The 13,234-nt window shown below is 39.2% G+C and overlaps 1 protein-coding gene across 4 annotated transcripts in view; it reads left to right on the forward strand.

Annotated features, from left to right (window-relative positions):
• Positions 1-13,234, forward strand: part of ITGA9 (integrin subunit alpha 9) — a 223,383-nt gene that overhangs the window by 189,846 nt on the left and 20,303 nt on the right. The window contains exons 24-27 of one of the 4 annotated variants that reach the window (XM_068675026.1): positions 1,490-1,615; positions 2,194-2,313; positions 3,944-4,045; positions 7,044-12,092. In XM_068675026.1, coding sequence (XP_068531127.1) covers positions 1,490-1,615; positions 2,194-2,313; positions 3,944-4,045; positions 7,044-7,067 — 372 coding nt within the window. In that variant the 3' untranslated portion in view covers positions 7,068-12,092. The other 3 variants (XM_068675027.1, XM_068675024.1, XM_068675025.1) reach the window with 3 other exon arrangements.

Genomic DNA, 13,234 nt, shown 5'->3' on the forward strand with positions numbered 1-13,234 from the left:
CCAAGGTTCAGTTTTAGAAAATCTAATCATTTAGAGGAGAGGGGAACAGATTTACGTTGCTTCATGCCAGATATTTCCTTTCAGTCTTCTGAGATATTTCTACTTTAGCTTGTTCTTACACTGTGTTTATACAGAATGTACAGAAAGACTATTTAGAAAGCACGCCAAAAGCTGGGATAGTGCAGAAGCTCATACTGTTCTCTCTATATCTCTTGCATGAATCTTATGACATCTGTCCAACTGTCTGGTAATTCAAACTTTCAGGAAGAAAGAGCAGGTACTGAATAGATCTTGACTCTTTGCTGTTCTTGATTTAACATAAACCTTCTGGTAGATCTGGATCTAATTCCCATGTGAAAGTTCAAAGAAAATAAATGTCAGTGTGCTTTGCGTATCTCTTAGATACAATAAATAAAGAAAACTCATTCCAGATGATCTGAACAAGTAGAGAACATCATAGTCTTAATTTTCAGTTGATCCCAAGAAGACTGTAAATGTTGGGTAGCTACTTGTGTCTGTATCTAATGGGAATGTAAGAACAGATTGTGTAAAGACAGGTTGTTAATACGTACTTCAAAGAACAAATTCTGAAGAGTCTGGGGACCAGTGAAGCAGAAAAGCTACATCCTACCGAGAGACATAGCCATCACTTGTCTGGAAGATCGCATTTAAAATCTAGATAAATCTGTGTTTATTTTTTGGCAACACCTTGGCTAACTCAGCTAAAAACTGCTAATGTGCAATTGGATGCAGAGCACGCAGTAATTTCATAACTGTAGCAACTTTTTTTTCCCCTCTTTCAAACATTTATGATTTAAGTAAGACAGAAGTTTTCATCCTCAGAGTAGAGGATGTAGGGACATTAACAGCAAGATACGCAAGAATATTACTTGGTGGTTTCTGAGAAAAACTCTTCCTCACAGCTTTGAAGGATAGGGGACAGGGGAAATCTGCTGATACTTTGTTGTCATAAATTGTATTAAATTCCAATAGATTTTCTTCAGTGAATATTAATAAGCAGAAAAATGTAAGAAGGATTTTCTAGTGCAAGGTTATCTTGATTGAAGATCATTTTATCAAACCTTGGTACACTTTGTTAGCTTCATCTGTTTTTTTAGACAAGTAAATAAGCTAAAGATGCATATTTTTTTCATTATTTCTGTACTATTTATGCTGAAGGTAGGAGAACAGATGTGGTGTCCAGGATTGTGCATTTACACAAAGATTTCATTTTGCTCACGTGTTCTGATAATAACTATGAAAATGTCAAGATGGCCAAAGCATGAAATAATACAGTTAAAAGAAAATTAGCACACAGGGTAACACAACTGACTTAAAATTGGTATGTAGCTTGTCTTTTTTTGCCTCTTAATATGAGTGCAGACATCCAACTCAGATGTAGGTGCCTTCTTTGTACAGGTTAATCCTATCTTCTTGTGTCTTTTATTGTAATTCAGAATAATAATTGAGAGTATAATTGTGCTTGCAGGTTGGTCAGGACAAAGGAAACTGCTCTTTTCACAGAAACCGCAGTCCTTGTGTTGTTCCTCAAGAGAATGAAAATATTTTCCACACAATATTTGCTTTTTTCACAAAGTCTGGCAGAAAAGTATTGGTAAGTCCACCCATGACAAATTTAAACATACAGTGCATATTACAAAAGGTTTTGCAAAGATCAGCATGAAGAACTCTAGCATTAAGTTGACTAGAGCAGCTGCTGTGTGTAAGCTAATACTGATGTGGGGGGATACCTAGTTATGTTTGGGATATCTAGTGATTTTAATTATCTGATTTTTAAATAGATAGAAGGAAGGGGAGGTATCTGAAGTGGCAGAGTGCAACTGGAACAAGGGCTCTGGTTACCCATACTTTGCTGAAGGCAGGTGGGACTGCAGGGCCCTGTGCCATGCTCAGAGCCTGCCTTGGATCTTAGATGCTGCAATTAATCTGCCTTGCTTTCATGCAGGTTTTGATACCTAGCTGTCTTCAATCTTGAAAGCTGCTGCAATTTCAATGCAGGAGACCTAGGTTTTAGCAGCTTACCATGCCTCTTTTAGTCATAGAATCATAGAATATTCCGAGTGTGAAGGGACCCACAAGGACCATTGAGTCCAGTCAGCCGGAGTGTTTGCAGTCACACAGTTTTCAGTGATTTTCTCCTTTGCCTAACAGCTTTTTCCATATTTTCTGTAGGACTGTGAAAGACCAGGGAGGTCCTGCTTGATTATACACTGCAACTTAAGTTCACTAGCAAAAGCAGAGTCTTGTGATATAAGTATTTACACGCTGCTGAACACAGAAATACTGAAGAAGGTATGTGCTTCCTTCATTGTTTGTCTTAAATACCAACTCAAGTATGCTTATGTGCATCAGCAGACTCGAGATGTGTATTCTTCTTTCTGTTTACTAGTGTGTTATAAAAAAAAATATCACAGTGTCAAAGAATACAGATCTATTTATCAACAGTGTGCATGGAGGTGTTAATCCTAGTTCTTAGCCATTACCCATTATACAGAAATAAATTAAGTTCAGAAATTTATACATTGAGAAACAACAAATGAGGTCCTTAATTGTATGCATGGTGTTAAGGCTAGGGAATTCTGAAAGTTGAATTGATTTCTGAAAGTTATCATTCTGAAAAACGAGAAGTAGACTAAGTGCATGTAAACTGTGACAAACTATCTATCATTCCCTCTGTGTAAACAGCGATGTGGCATTTTTTTTGTAATTTTTTTACTTCAAATGATTATTATTCAAAGAAGATGCATCATAACCATATTAATGCTGAGCTTGATGTTTGTGACAAGAAACAAATGGTTGCAAGTTGATTCCTGTCTTCTGTGAAGCCACTGAATGAAATAGCAAATCTTTAAAATTTCTAGTGATGTACTACATTGGCCCTGTTTTCCTATACTTAGAAAAATGCTGAATATGTAGTTATGGCAAGATGTTGTGAGATTATTAGCATACAAGAGAATCAGAGGAGAAAGCTGATAATATGAACCTACGAAAGTAAACCTGTCTTTGATAGCAGCTAGATTAAAAGCATTGGAGGGACTCCTTATTAGAGAGCAATTTCTAAAGCAATACATAGCTCTGAGTTTTTCCAGCTGAAACCAACCATGTCTTCTGATTTTTGTTCATATTTGAAAGCAGAAGATAGAAGAAAGGCGAGAAGTTTCAGGTATTTGTTAGCATGTAGCGTGGAAAATGTGCTTCTGGGGAGTTCAGTCCTAGGAATAGCAAGAATTCATTCCACCTTTAAAAGACATACAAAGCTTACCCATGTTTTTTGGATCAGTATCACCAACACATGCCATTTGCTACCTATCATTTACCCTCCCCAGGGTGAACAGCATTTGAATGACTAACCTATGAATTAAAATATTTTTTGAATGTGTCTGCTAAAATTCAATGAGTAAAATATAAGCGAAACATATATTAATATGGGGAGATATACATTGAATATTTAAGGTATTTGCAGTGCAGAAATTCAAATAATTAAGTAGTTTTCATCTTGGGTTATATTTGAGTCTATCCCAGCTTTCATGTATGTTTTTCCTGTTCATTTGAAAAACAAATAGAACTTTTGTTTGGTGGTTAATATTGAACTTGTCTGTAGTAATTGGCAATGTTCTGTCTTTTGCTTTTGTGGTAAAAATGGGAAACAAACAAACAAAAAAACAACAGCCAAATATGTATGATGTGTTTAAAGTTCAAATATGAATTTTATGTTTAAAGTCCAATATACCTCATTTTATTCCAACCTCACATAATGTGCTTTGCTGTCTATAACTGTACTTAACTCTCAACTCCACCTATGCTGCATGTTATCTCTATGTATTTATCACACTGGAAAATGTTTGATGTTTTTCTTTTGAGGTCTCTTGATGGTCCCCTCCACCCCACCCCAAATGCAGTTCTTTTTGTTCTTTCTTTTCAGGACAGTTCATCAGTCATTCAGTTTGTCACAAGGGCAAGGGTGCAGGTGGACCCTGACCTCAGGGTTGTAGAGGTGCCCAATGGGAGTCCAGAAGAAAAGCCAGTAAGTAAATGAGCCAGAAGAGAAAGGTTTTCTGATTCCAGTGGGCTGGGTATCATTAACAGCACTATGCAAACTGGAATTTGCATCTGGGCATGGGCTTGGCTAGCCAGTGAGAGAGCCCAGATTTTGTCTGGATAGACTAACAGTGCAGCTAACCTTACCTCTGTGGTTTTGTTCACTGTGATAACCATGATATTGTGAATGATGTTACATGGGGTAAGAGAATCTGTGTTGTACTAGCCAAAATTGTAATAGCCTGTGAGGAATTTGTGCCAAAATTAGGTTTAACTTCCTGCTCTGAGGTTGACATCTGCTTTAATCTAGTTCAGATTTTTACTGAAAAACTACTAGAGTCTTAAAACCCCAGCAAAGCTTTTTCAGATGTGCCAACAGAAAATATTTAGAAGTGTTAATGATATTTTGGGAGCTGTGAAAATGGGCAAGGAGGGCTAAATTTGCAGAGATTCATTTAACTGTTCCTTTGTGCTGAGCTGGTGGAATTCATGTACAACCTGATACTGCATTTTGTGTTAATCTGCATGAAGCTCAATTGAAAATCGAAGGGGAAATATTGAAGTTCAAGGTGAATTCACTTTGTAGTTTTGGCTGCAAGTAAAGCTCTACAGGGCCATATTGATTCTTATGGTGAAGAAGAATAAAGTGATGAGTTTGGTTTCCTACTACCAAGTTGCCTAATGCTTATGCATGAAAATTAGACAGAGGGCCATACTCAAATTTCTCTTTCTCTTTGCCTGGTGAAATTTTAAAGTTCAATTTCCTATTTCTATCTCACACGAGGATCAAATTCAATTTTTCCTCTTACTGTGTATTCTTGAAACATAATCTAGGTCCCACCTCTCAGTTATCCTCTTACTCTCTGTGACTGTCATCACCACCAACTCATACAACCATTCTCTCATAGGCTTCATTTCAGTGAGTCCTGTTGAGGTTTTAGTATGAGAATACTGAGTTCAAACCACTTTTGAAAGAAACCAACATGCAGTATTAGAGCACTCATCTAGGAGACCCTGGATTTTAAACACCAAAGGCAAAGAAAGAATTGAGCCTGCATATTACTACGTTCAGTCTGAAATCAGAGACACTGCTACAGTGACCACTTTCACCATCATCATGTCTGCAACCCTAGATTTTTTCACATTTCTTTTTTTAACCTTTGATTTTATTAGAACTGTCAGGGAGGAATAAAAGTCTTTTATATGACAGGACCCCATTTTCCCTTTATGTTTTATTTATTTTTTTGTCAGGTTTCTGGATCATTCTAAAGAACACTGAAAAAAATAGGCTTGGCAGCTGACCTGAAAAATATATCTAGCCTTCCCTGGGAATGTGCCTTATAAATGACCTGCAGCCTTGGCTGCTAATGCATTGCTAGATATCTCTTTAGTTCTGCAGCTAGCACAATCTTGAAAATTTATGGCAAAACTTCATTAATGACTGAGTTAACACTTGACTGTGATACCCATACACCTGTTGAAGTAGGAGAAACCAAGATGTCTCTGCCAGATATTTTGATTTGTAAATGATTTTGGAATGTCAAAATGATAACTGCAGTGTCAAATGTGTGGGATTGCTATTTAATGTTCAATATTTAGAAATGCTTTTATCCAGGTATGCAAGCTCTGCTGTATGTTGTTGTTATCTAACGCTTGGAAGAAAAAAAATAAAAACCACAACATTGTCCTTTTCCTGTTCCTGGAAAGCCTTTCATCAAGCCTTGAGTTGCAATGATTATGAAGTATGCTGTATGTGCTGGGAAGCTAGATGAATTTTCACACAAGAGCTTGCTCCTAGTTCCTGGGAAGCCCAAGCTGTAAAGTAGCATGCTTGAGATCTTGTAGCCATGTAACATCAATTTGTAATTTAAAGTCTTTTCTAATGTGAGTGCTATTTGCTTTCTCCTTTATGCTATTTCCATACGTCTATTGGCTTCTCTATTGCTGTGTGTTTTGCATACAGTTATGTTAAGGGAAAAAATTTACACATGTGGTTTGGCTCAAGGTATTCATTTTTTTCCCTGCTCTTTTTTCTTGTGGAATGCAGAAGGGAGCAATACTTGTTGCAAGCCACAGCTATTCCACTGGAAGTAGAAACAGGAGAGAGAAAATGTCTTTGTTCATATTCCTCCCTTCCTTTTTAAAATCCCGTTATGTTTTCTTTTCATTGACCACAGACTGCTGTACCATATCCATTTGGATAGTAGCTCCTTCTGAACAATTGTGCATAGATTTACTTTGAGTCTGTTCATGAAAGTGTTCCGTAACAGTGAAACACTTTATCACGGTAAATTTGAAAAGGTCTCTCTGCTGTCTACAACTAAACATAGACTTATTAAACCTATTTAATCTGTCCTTTAGAACAAGCTGCCCTTACTTCACTGGGCACTTTTACAATTTAGTGTATAATACCAGAGTGCAAAATATCTATATAGAAGACAAAATGAGAAGGATGATAGAAGGAAATGCTAGTTTAAGAAGTATCAGTGGTGGCAGGACCACCCATATAAATATCAGCATTGTCATGAACTCCAGTACCCTATTTTTAAGGGAGATGCAAAAGCTTATGTAAATATCTGTAAGTTGGGTACCAGGCAGTCTTTGAAATGAAACATTCAGAAATAATTTCTGTGGATTTGGATATGGTTTGATGTGATTTGGGATAATTTATTTTCTCTCTCTGTTTACATTAGACTACTTAAACTCATACTGGATAAGTCACATGAAGGTGAACAGAGTACAGATATCTCTTTGTGATGACAGTTGTATTAACACAAGTATACATGTACATGTATATTGGCTGAAACTGATGCATGACACGTTCAGGAGACACGCTTTCTTTTCTTAAGCATTTGGGTTTCCATGAAGGTTTGGCTTTCTTCTTCTGTGCATGTGAGGCAAAACCAATGATAAGTTCCATGAGACCACAGTGGTCAAATACCAGATCCAAGGGTTCACGTCCTGTGTGCTCTGCATTTGTGCAGGAGTGCTCTTCTGAAGCAGAATGACTGCCTTCTATGAATGCTGGTGTGAAGGGATGATGAAGAGACTGGACTTCGCTATGTCCAAACCTGGCAAATACCTCCAAGTGTCTGATGTCAAAGTGAGGGATGCAAAGCTGAGTAAATGAAGGGAGAGCCCCAACTAAAATGCACGCAGTTCCTGCGGCAAAATGCCCTTTAAAAAGCTGCAGGTTCCCTGCTGCTGATTTAAGCTGTCTAGTTTTAAGCTCAGCACATGTACATTTCATTAAGCCTTTGAACTGTTCTCTCCTCCTGGGTAATGTTCACTGTTCTCTCATTTTCTGACCAGTCACCCCATGATTAATGCAACACATGCAAGCATTTTTTTGTTCAGGATTTATGTTTGCGACAATGTGCAAATATATTTGACAGAAAACAGCAAAAACAAAAAACGATAAAATCAAAGTTTATTGCATGAAGAACTACAGGGTGTTCTGAGAGGTCTTTATATGCATAAATATATATGCAGAGTGATTTAAAGGCATATTTCCAAGCATTAGCTGGTAGGCAGCTTTAGCTGTCTACCTGTGACTGAACTTGGAAGACTCCTACCATTGGCCTGTTACCCATGTTGGGGTCAGAAGGAGCAGGCTGTGGTACTCTGCCTGAACCTGGATGGGATATCCTAGCCTTTTTTAAAGCACGTGGAAATACCTCTTCTTCTCAGCAATCCCAATCCACTACCCTCACCCCCTTGCCTTTTAGACGTACTGAGCATTTTAGGCACCTGTTCTCTCCAGCTTACCTTTGAGATGGATAGAGCTTCCTCCTACCTAGCCTGGCTGAAGCCAGATGTGAGCCTTTTCCAGAAGCTGCGAAGCCCCCTTTCTAGCAGGTTATTTGTAGCCTTTTTGTTTTCACTGGGCTTGGTTTTTGTTTTCTTGTTTTACCTTTCCATCTGCTACTGTAACAATCCCTTTAGAGATTGTTTTGTCTTAACTGTGCAGTCTAGCAGGTTGAAACACAGAGTTGAGTAAAGGAACAGAACTATACAGAAAAACAACATACAGAAAATTTCATGGTGTTAGACACAAACAGGTAGAAAGGATACTTCAGGTCTGTATTCCTCAAGAGCTTCCAACTTTTTTGTTAGTAAATGTAAATATTTATAGATAACACATACTATAGATATGATGTGCATATACACATATGGATGGATGTGTGTGAGAATTATATCTTTACTGGAAGTCCCCTCAAGTATAATGGCACTTGAATAGACTAGTCTGGCAGCAGTGCAGCGTGGTTTGAAACACCAGAAATATTTTGGGTGATAACACAGAAATAAAATAGTGTTTTTGATAAACTCAGGCCTTTCCTGGTGCTGGGCTTCATGACACAAACACATAAAATTCAAGTAGTGTGGATAAGCAAAAAATAAATGCTTTTTAGGAGGGAGAAAGGAACATTTTACAATTACTCATTTCTAACCAAATTTTGCTGAGTTATGTTTCTTGTCTTCCTGACTCCCAGTGCAACAACATGCTCCTATTCTGCTAAGGGCTTAAGCGTAGTATGAGCTTCAGGTATTTGTGGATTTCCTGATCAGTTAGGTTGTAAAGCTCTTGCCTACATACTTTACTGAAATAAGACACTAAAAACATATCTGATCCTTTTTGATTTATTCACTATCAGAATATAACAAGTGATTGGCACCAGTAGAAGATGCCCTTGTCCATACACATTCAACCTTTCAGAAGTCGCTGGTAGGGTACAGTTCTCCATTAATTTACAGCGGGGCAATTATATTGTGTAAAACTTGATTAACACTTGAGCTATGTACAGCTAAAAGGCAGTCTAAGCTGCCTCCCAGGCTTTCCTGCTTTCAGATCCCACTAATACAGCGTGAAATGCAAATGATAAATATGAAACTAAAACTCCTCATACATTGTCAAGACAACTGTGTTTTTTTGTGGCCTTTCCCTCATGTTTGGTCAGAGGCTGAAAACAAGCCTACAATCCACTCCATATTTTATGGCTGTTGCATGTACTTTCTCCAAACCAGGCAGCTACTGCCCCTACTGCCCTCTCTCAGATGCTTTCTCACACACAACCCCTTATCTTCTGCATCAGTCCCTGTTATCACTCCCATCTTCTCCACAAGTCATGGCTGTGGGATGTGCACTGGGCTGGGCACTGCCTTGTGCTCCCTGCCCTGTCGTCTGCCCCACAGGGGCTGTGCTGCTGGAGTGGCTGGGATGAGGAGGCCAAGTTTGCCCAAGGCTTGCTTTCAGAGGCTGTGCAACGGTCCACAGATCCAATGCCAGGCAGTGGCTTGTGCATTTCTTTTTGGTGACATCACCCTCTCTGCCTTCAACCTCCTCCTCTCCAGGATGACTTGCTTCCCTCCCTTCCACCACTTTTCGTACTGATTCTTCCCTGACACTTCCAACGTGTGATGAACACAAACCAGATGCTCCCAGTCTGGTTTGTTTGGGGCTTGGTTGGTTGGTTGGTTTTGTTCATTTTTGGTTTTGGGGTGTTTTTTGGCTGCTTTGTTTTGTTTGCTTCTTCAGCAAAGGTCATTGCTGTGACTGCATATTAATGCAGGCAGTTTTTGATGGCTTGAGAGGGATAAGGACATTAAAATGCATGACATCTTTGCTCCTTTCCAAACCACAAAGCCATGAACAAGGTATTTTTCATGCCTGTCAGTTGGTTCCAGACTGCAAGAAGGCAAACTGATAAGAAGCTGTTGTTACTCTCTACTCTCTCAGTTACGATAGCTTGATCTGTGACTGCATAAGACAGAGCCAAGCTATTCTAGCCAGTGCACTTCAAACCCCAGATGTGGGGCTTTTGATATAGAGATGATGTATGATTTGCTCATTCCAGCTCTTACTGTCTCTTTTGGCAGCACAAGGTACAGGTCTACTGTGCTACAGGTTGTGTTATGTTAACATTTAGTCTCCAAGTAGTGGAGAGAAGACACCACCTCATCTTGCATCCAGTGACTGTTTAAAAGGTCTCCTTTCACTGAAGATGACAGTGCCTAATGTGTTAGAAGTTTATTGTTTTTTTGTTTTGTTTTGTTTTTGTTTTTGTTTTTTCTTTTAGTGTCCTAAAGGAAAATAACATTATTGCCTTATTATCTAAGAAATAGTCATCTGACTTGTCTCTGCAAGATGGATGCTAACCATAGCCTCCGTGACAAATGGACTACCACATCAGATCATCTTTACAAGCTGGCTCAGAAATAGGGAGAAGGCACAAGACTTGTCTTTGGTCTCTCTGTCTGGTATTTCCCTTACATGTCTTGGCTCTGATGGAGACTCTGCTGCCTAGGAAACTTTCTCTGTTCAGTAAGATATCTTAAAAAGCTTGACAAAGGCTTTGTGCTGATGTATGAAATGCTAAAATGATTCTTTTTCTCAGAGAGCTGGTCCATGTTTGAGAGCTATTTTGAGCATTGCAGTACTGGTTATAGCAACATGTTTGGAAAATGCTATCTATGTATAGTAGCAATCCTGTCTATTTGTTGTTTTCATTTCTTGTTGTCATCATATATCTGACAATATCACATTGACAGAAAAAACAGTGAATGTGAATCAGCTATATTGAAATTCCTCCACCAGGAAAGTTGTGGTCTTAATCCATGTTAGTCTGTGAAACTGAGATGAAGTATCTTTATGAGTACTTCTTTATGGGAGCACCATGACAAAATGTAGCCCAATCCATTTGTTTCTGTCACACCTGTGCCTTTAATTTTTGTGGGTGTTTGCTGAAGCTGGGTATGCTTATGGAAACAGAGAAATGTCTGTTAGAAGGACCTCTGAGGGGCCATCTTCTCCCATTTCCCCTTCAAACCAGGACTGTTGCCCACAGCAGCTCAGGATCCCCATGGCTTTGCCTGAACCTTCGAAACCTACAAGGATGGAGAACCCAGAGCCTTGTTGCGGCCTCTTCCAACTTGGGGTTGCGTAACCGTGTCTGACTCTAACTCCTGGATTTTCATGTGCTTTTAACTATTTTTTTTTTGTTTTGTTTTGTTTAAAAGATTGATTTAATGATTCCTATCTGTGAAAGGGTTTGGATGTTATTTAGCAAAGATGAGGTTTGTGAAGGAGGGAGGAAAACTCACTACGTTACCTTCCAAAGCAAATCAAACCAAAGCCAGATAAAGCAAACATGTACTACCTTTAAAAAAGATTGCCTCTCTGCATTTGTTGGATATTAAATTGCAAAATTTAACAAAGAAATAGCCAACACTGAAGAGAACTCTTTTTGAGTTTTCCACTGAGGAGCTGATTTTGATTGAAACAAGAGACTGGAAATTCACACAGTGTATACATTTGGTATAATCTGCTCCCATTTTCTTCTTAGAGCAGGCAGTTAAGGAGAGCACTTTGTAGGATGTGTTTCCCTGTCATACATGCTGTACAAAAAGAGAGAAGAGAACAGCAGGGGACTGCTCTTTGCATTCGCAGAAGAACTCATGATTACACGTGCCCTTCTATCTTTCCTACAATGCATCTTGTGAAGCACAGCAGGGACTATACATATTCAATAGGGATATATGCAAGTTGTCCTAATTTTTCTGTGAAAAAAGTTAACACGCTTAGCATACATGAGTGTTTCATGTGAAGCATTGGGGCATTTTGTGGGGCTGGGAACCCCAAAATTATGATAATTAAGGCAGACCCTGCAAGGTGTCAAGTCAATCCCTGCCACTCCAGGGCTTGCTGTTTTTCATGCAAAACTTTGTGCACTTATGGTGGCCCAGCACCAGAAAAAACTCAGTGCCTGGAATGGGATAGAAGAGCTGGAAGAATAAGGGTTGTTTTGGAGAAGGCTCTGATACCCTTTGAATTGAGCACATGGCTACTCAAATTCCACTTGAAAGCTTTAAATCCCTGCAAAAAATAGACAGAAAGCATGAAATTAAGGGCACGTTCCATATTTGTTTGACAGACAAAATATGATCGGTGAGGCCACCATCCAATATATTTAATAAGATGAGTACAAGAGAAAACAATGCAAGTTCCAATCATAAAAATATCTTTTTCTAATTGCTTTGTAGGTGGTCTTTGAGGCTCTACACAATCTGGAGCCTCGTGGGTATGTTGTCGGATGGATCATTGCCATCAGTTTGCTGGTGGGAATTCTCATCTTCCTGTTGCTGGCTGTGCTGTTATGGAAGGTAAGGTAACAGATGCAGCATAAACACTGAGGCTAGTCCTAGGAAAAAAGCTCGAATTTGTCCATGCATTTAATATCCATTTGCTTTTGGAACTGAATAATTGTCCACTCCATTACCGAAGTTGTCTGCCAGCAAAAATACTTTCATATTGAGGCTTTTGTGAGGGACAGGGATAAACTCGTGTAGAGAAGTGGAAAAGTGGATTCTTTGGGGCTTGAATATTAAAACTTAAAACCTCCACTACAGATTCAAAATGGAGGAGGATTCCTCTAGAAACCTGCTGTTATCTCACACTCAGATATATGGTACATCTCCATGGTTTTCTGATGACTGAGGCACACTGATTTCAACAGGGTTTCCTGAAAATCAGGTCAGTTTTGCTTTACCAGCTAAAACATTGGGTGCATGCCTAGCGAGAACCACTTTGTAGCTACTGCTTTCAAGAGGTAAAGGCCTGGGGGAGAGCAGCATCTAAGAATAATTCTTTTAGATTTCTCAGAGAAAGAGTTCCAGATGAGTAAAATGCATTACCAGAGCAAAAAGTGCCAGGACCTGTTAAAGCCAACCTTCACACAATCTCTGATAAGATATAATTCTTGTACCCAGACACGGTTACATGGCAAAGCTGGGCCGATGCTGACGCTCAGCAACAGCCATCTGGTGTGGAAAGTATAAAGGCTAAGGAGTTTCGAGTGTTTTCATTCCTCAGTTCCGTCTTACCAAACCATAAATTTAAAAGGTCATGGTCAAGGTCAGGGACTGTCTTTGAGAGAAGTAAATCTTGAATGCACACATGGGAACAAGTCCAACCCTAGTTTGCTTCCCGTGGCGGAGGTCCAGGAGCCCAGTTCACACTGTTGTGCAGCATGTGTGCTGCAGGCTTTGCTCACCGGCTGTGTCGAGACTGTAGGTTGCAGCCACAGTGGGCTGAAAAGGATATGTCACTGCAGGTGGCAAGGCTGTAAAACAGATTTACAGACCTGGGCCAAAAACTGGGCATGAGATTCTAGCTGTA

Source organism: Anas acuta, chromosome 2, assembly GCF_963932015.1.
Source record: "Anas acuta chromosome 2, bAnaAcu1.1, whole genome shotgun sequence".
NCBI classification, from domain to species: domain Eukaryota; kingdom Metazoa; phylum Chordata; class Aves; order Anseriformes; family Anatidae; genus Anas; species Anas acuta.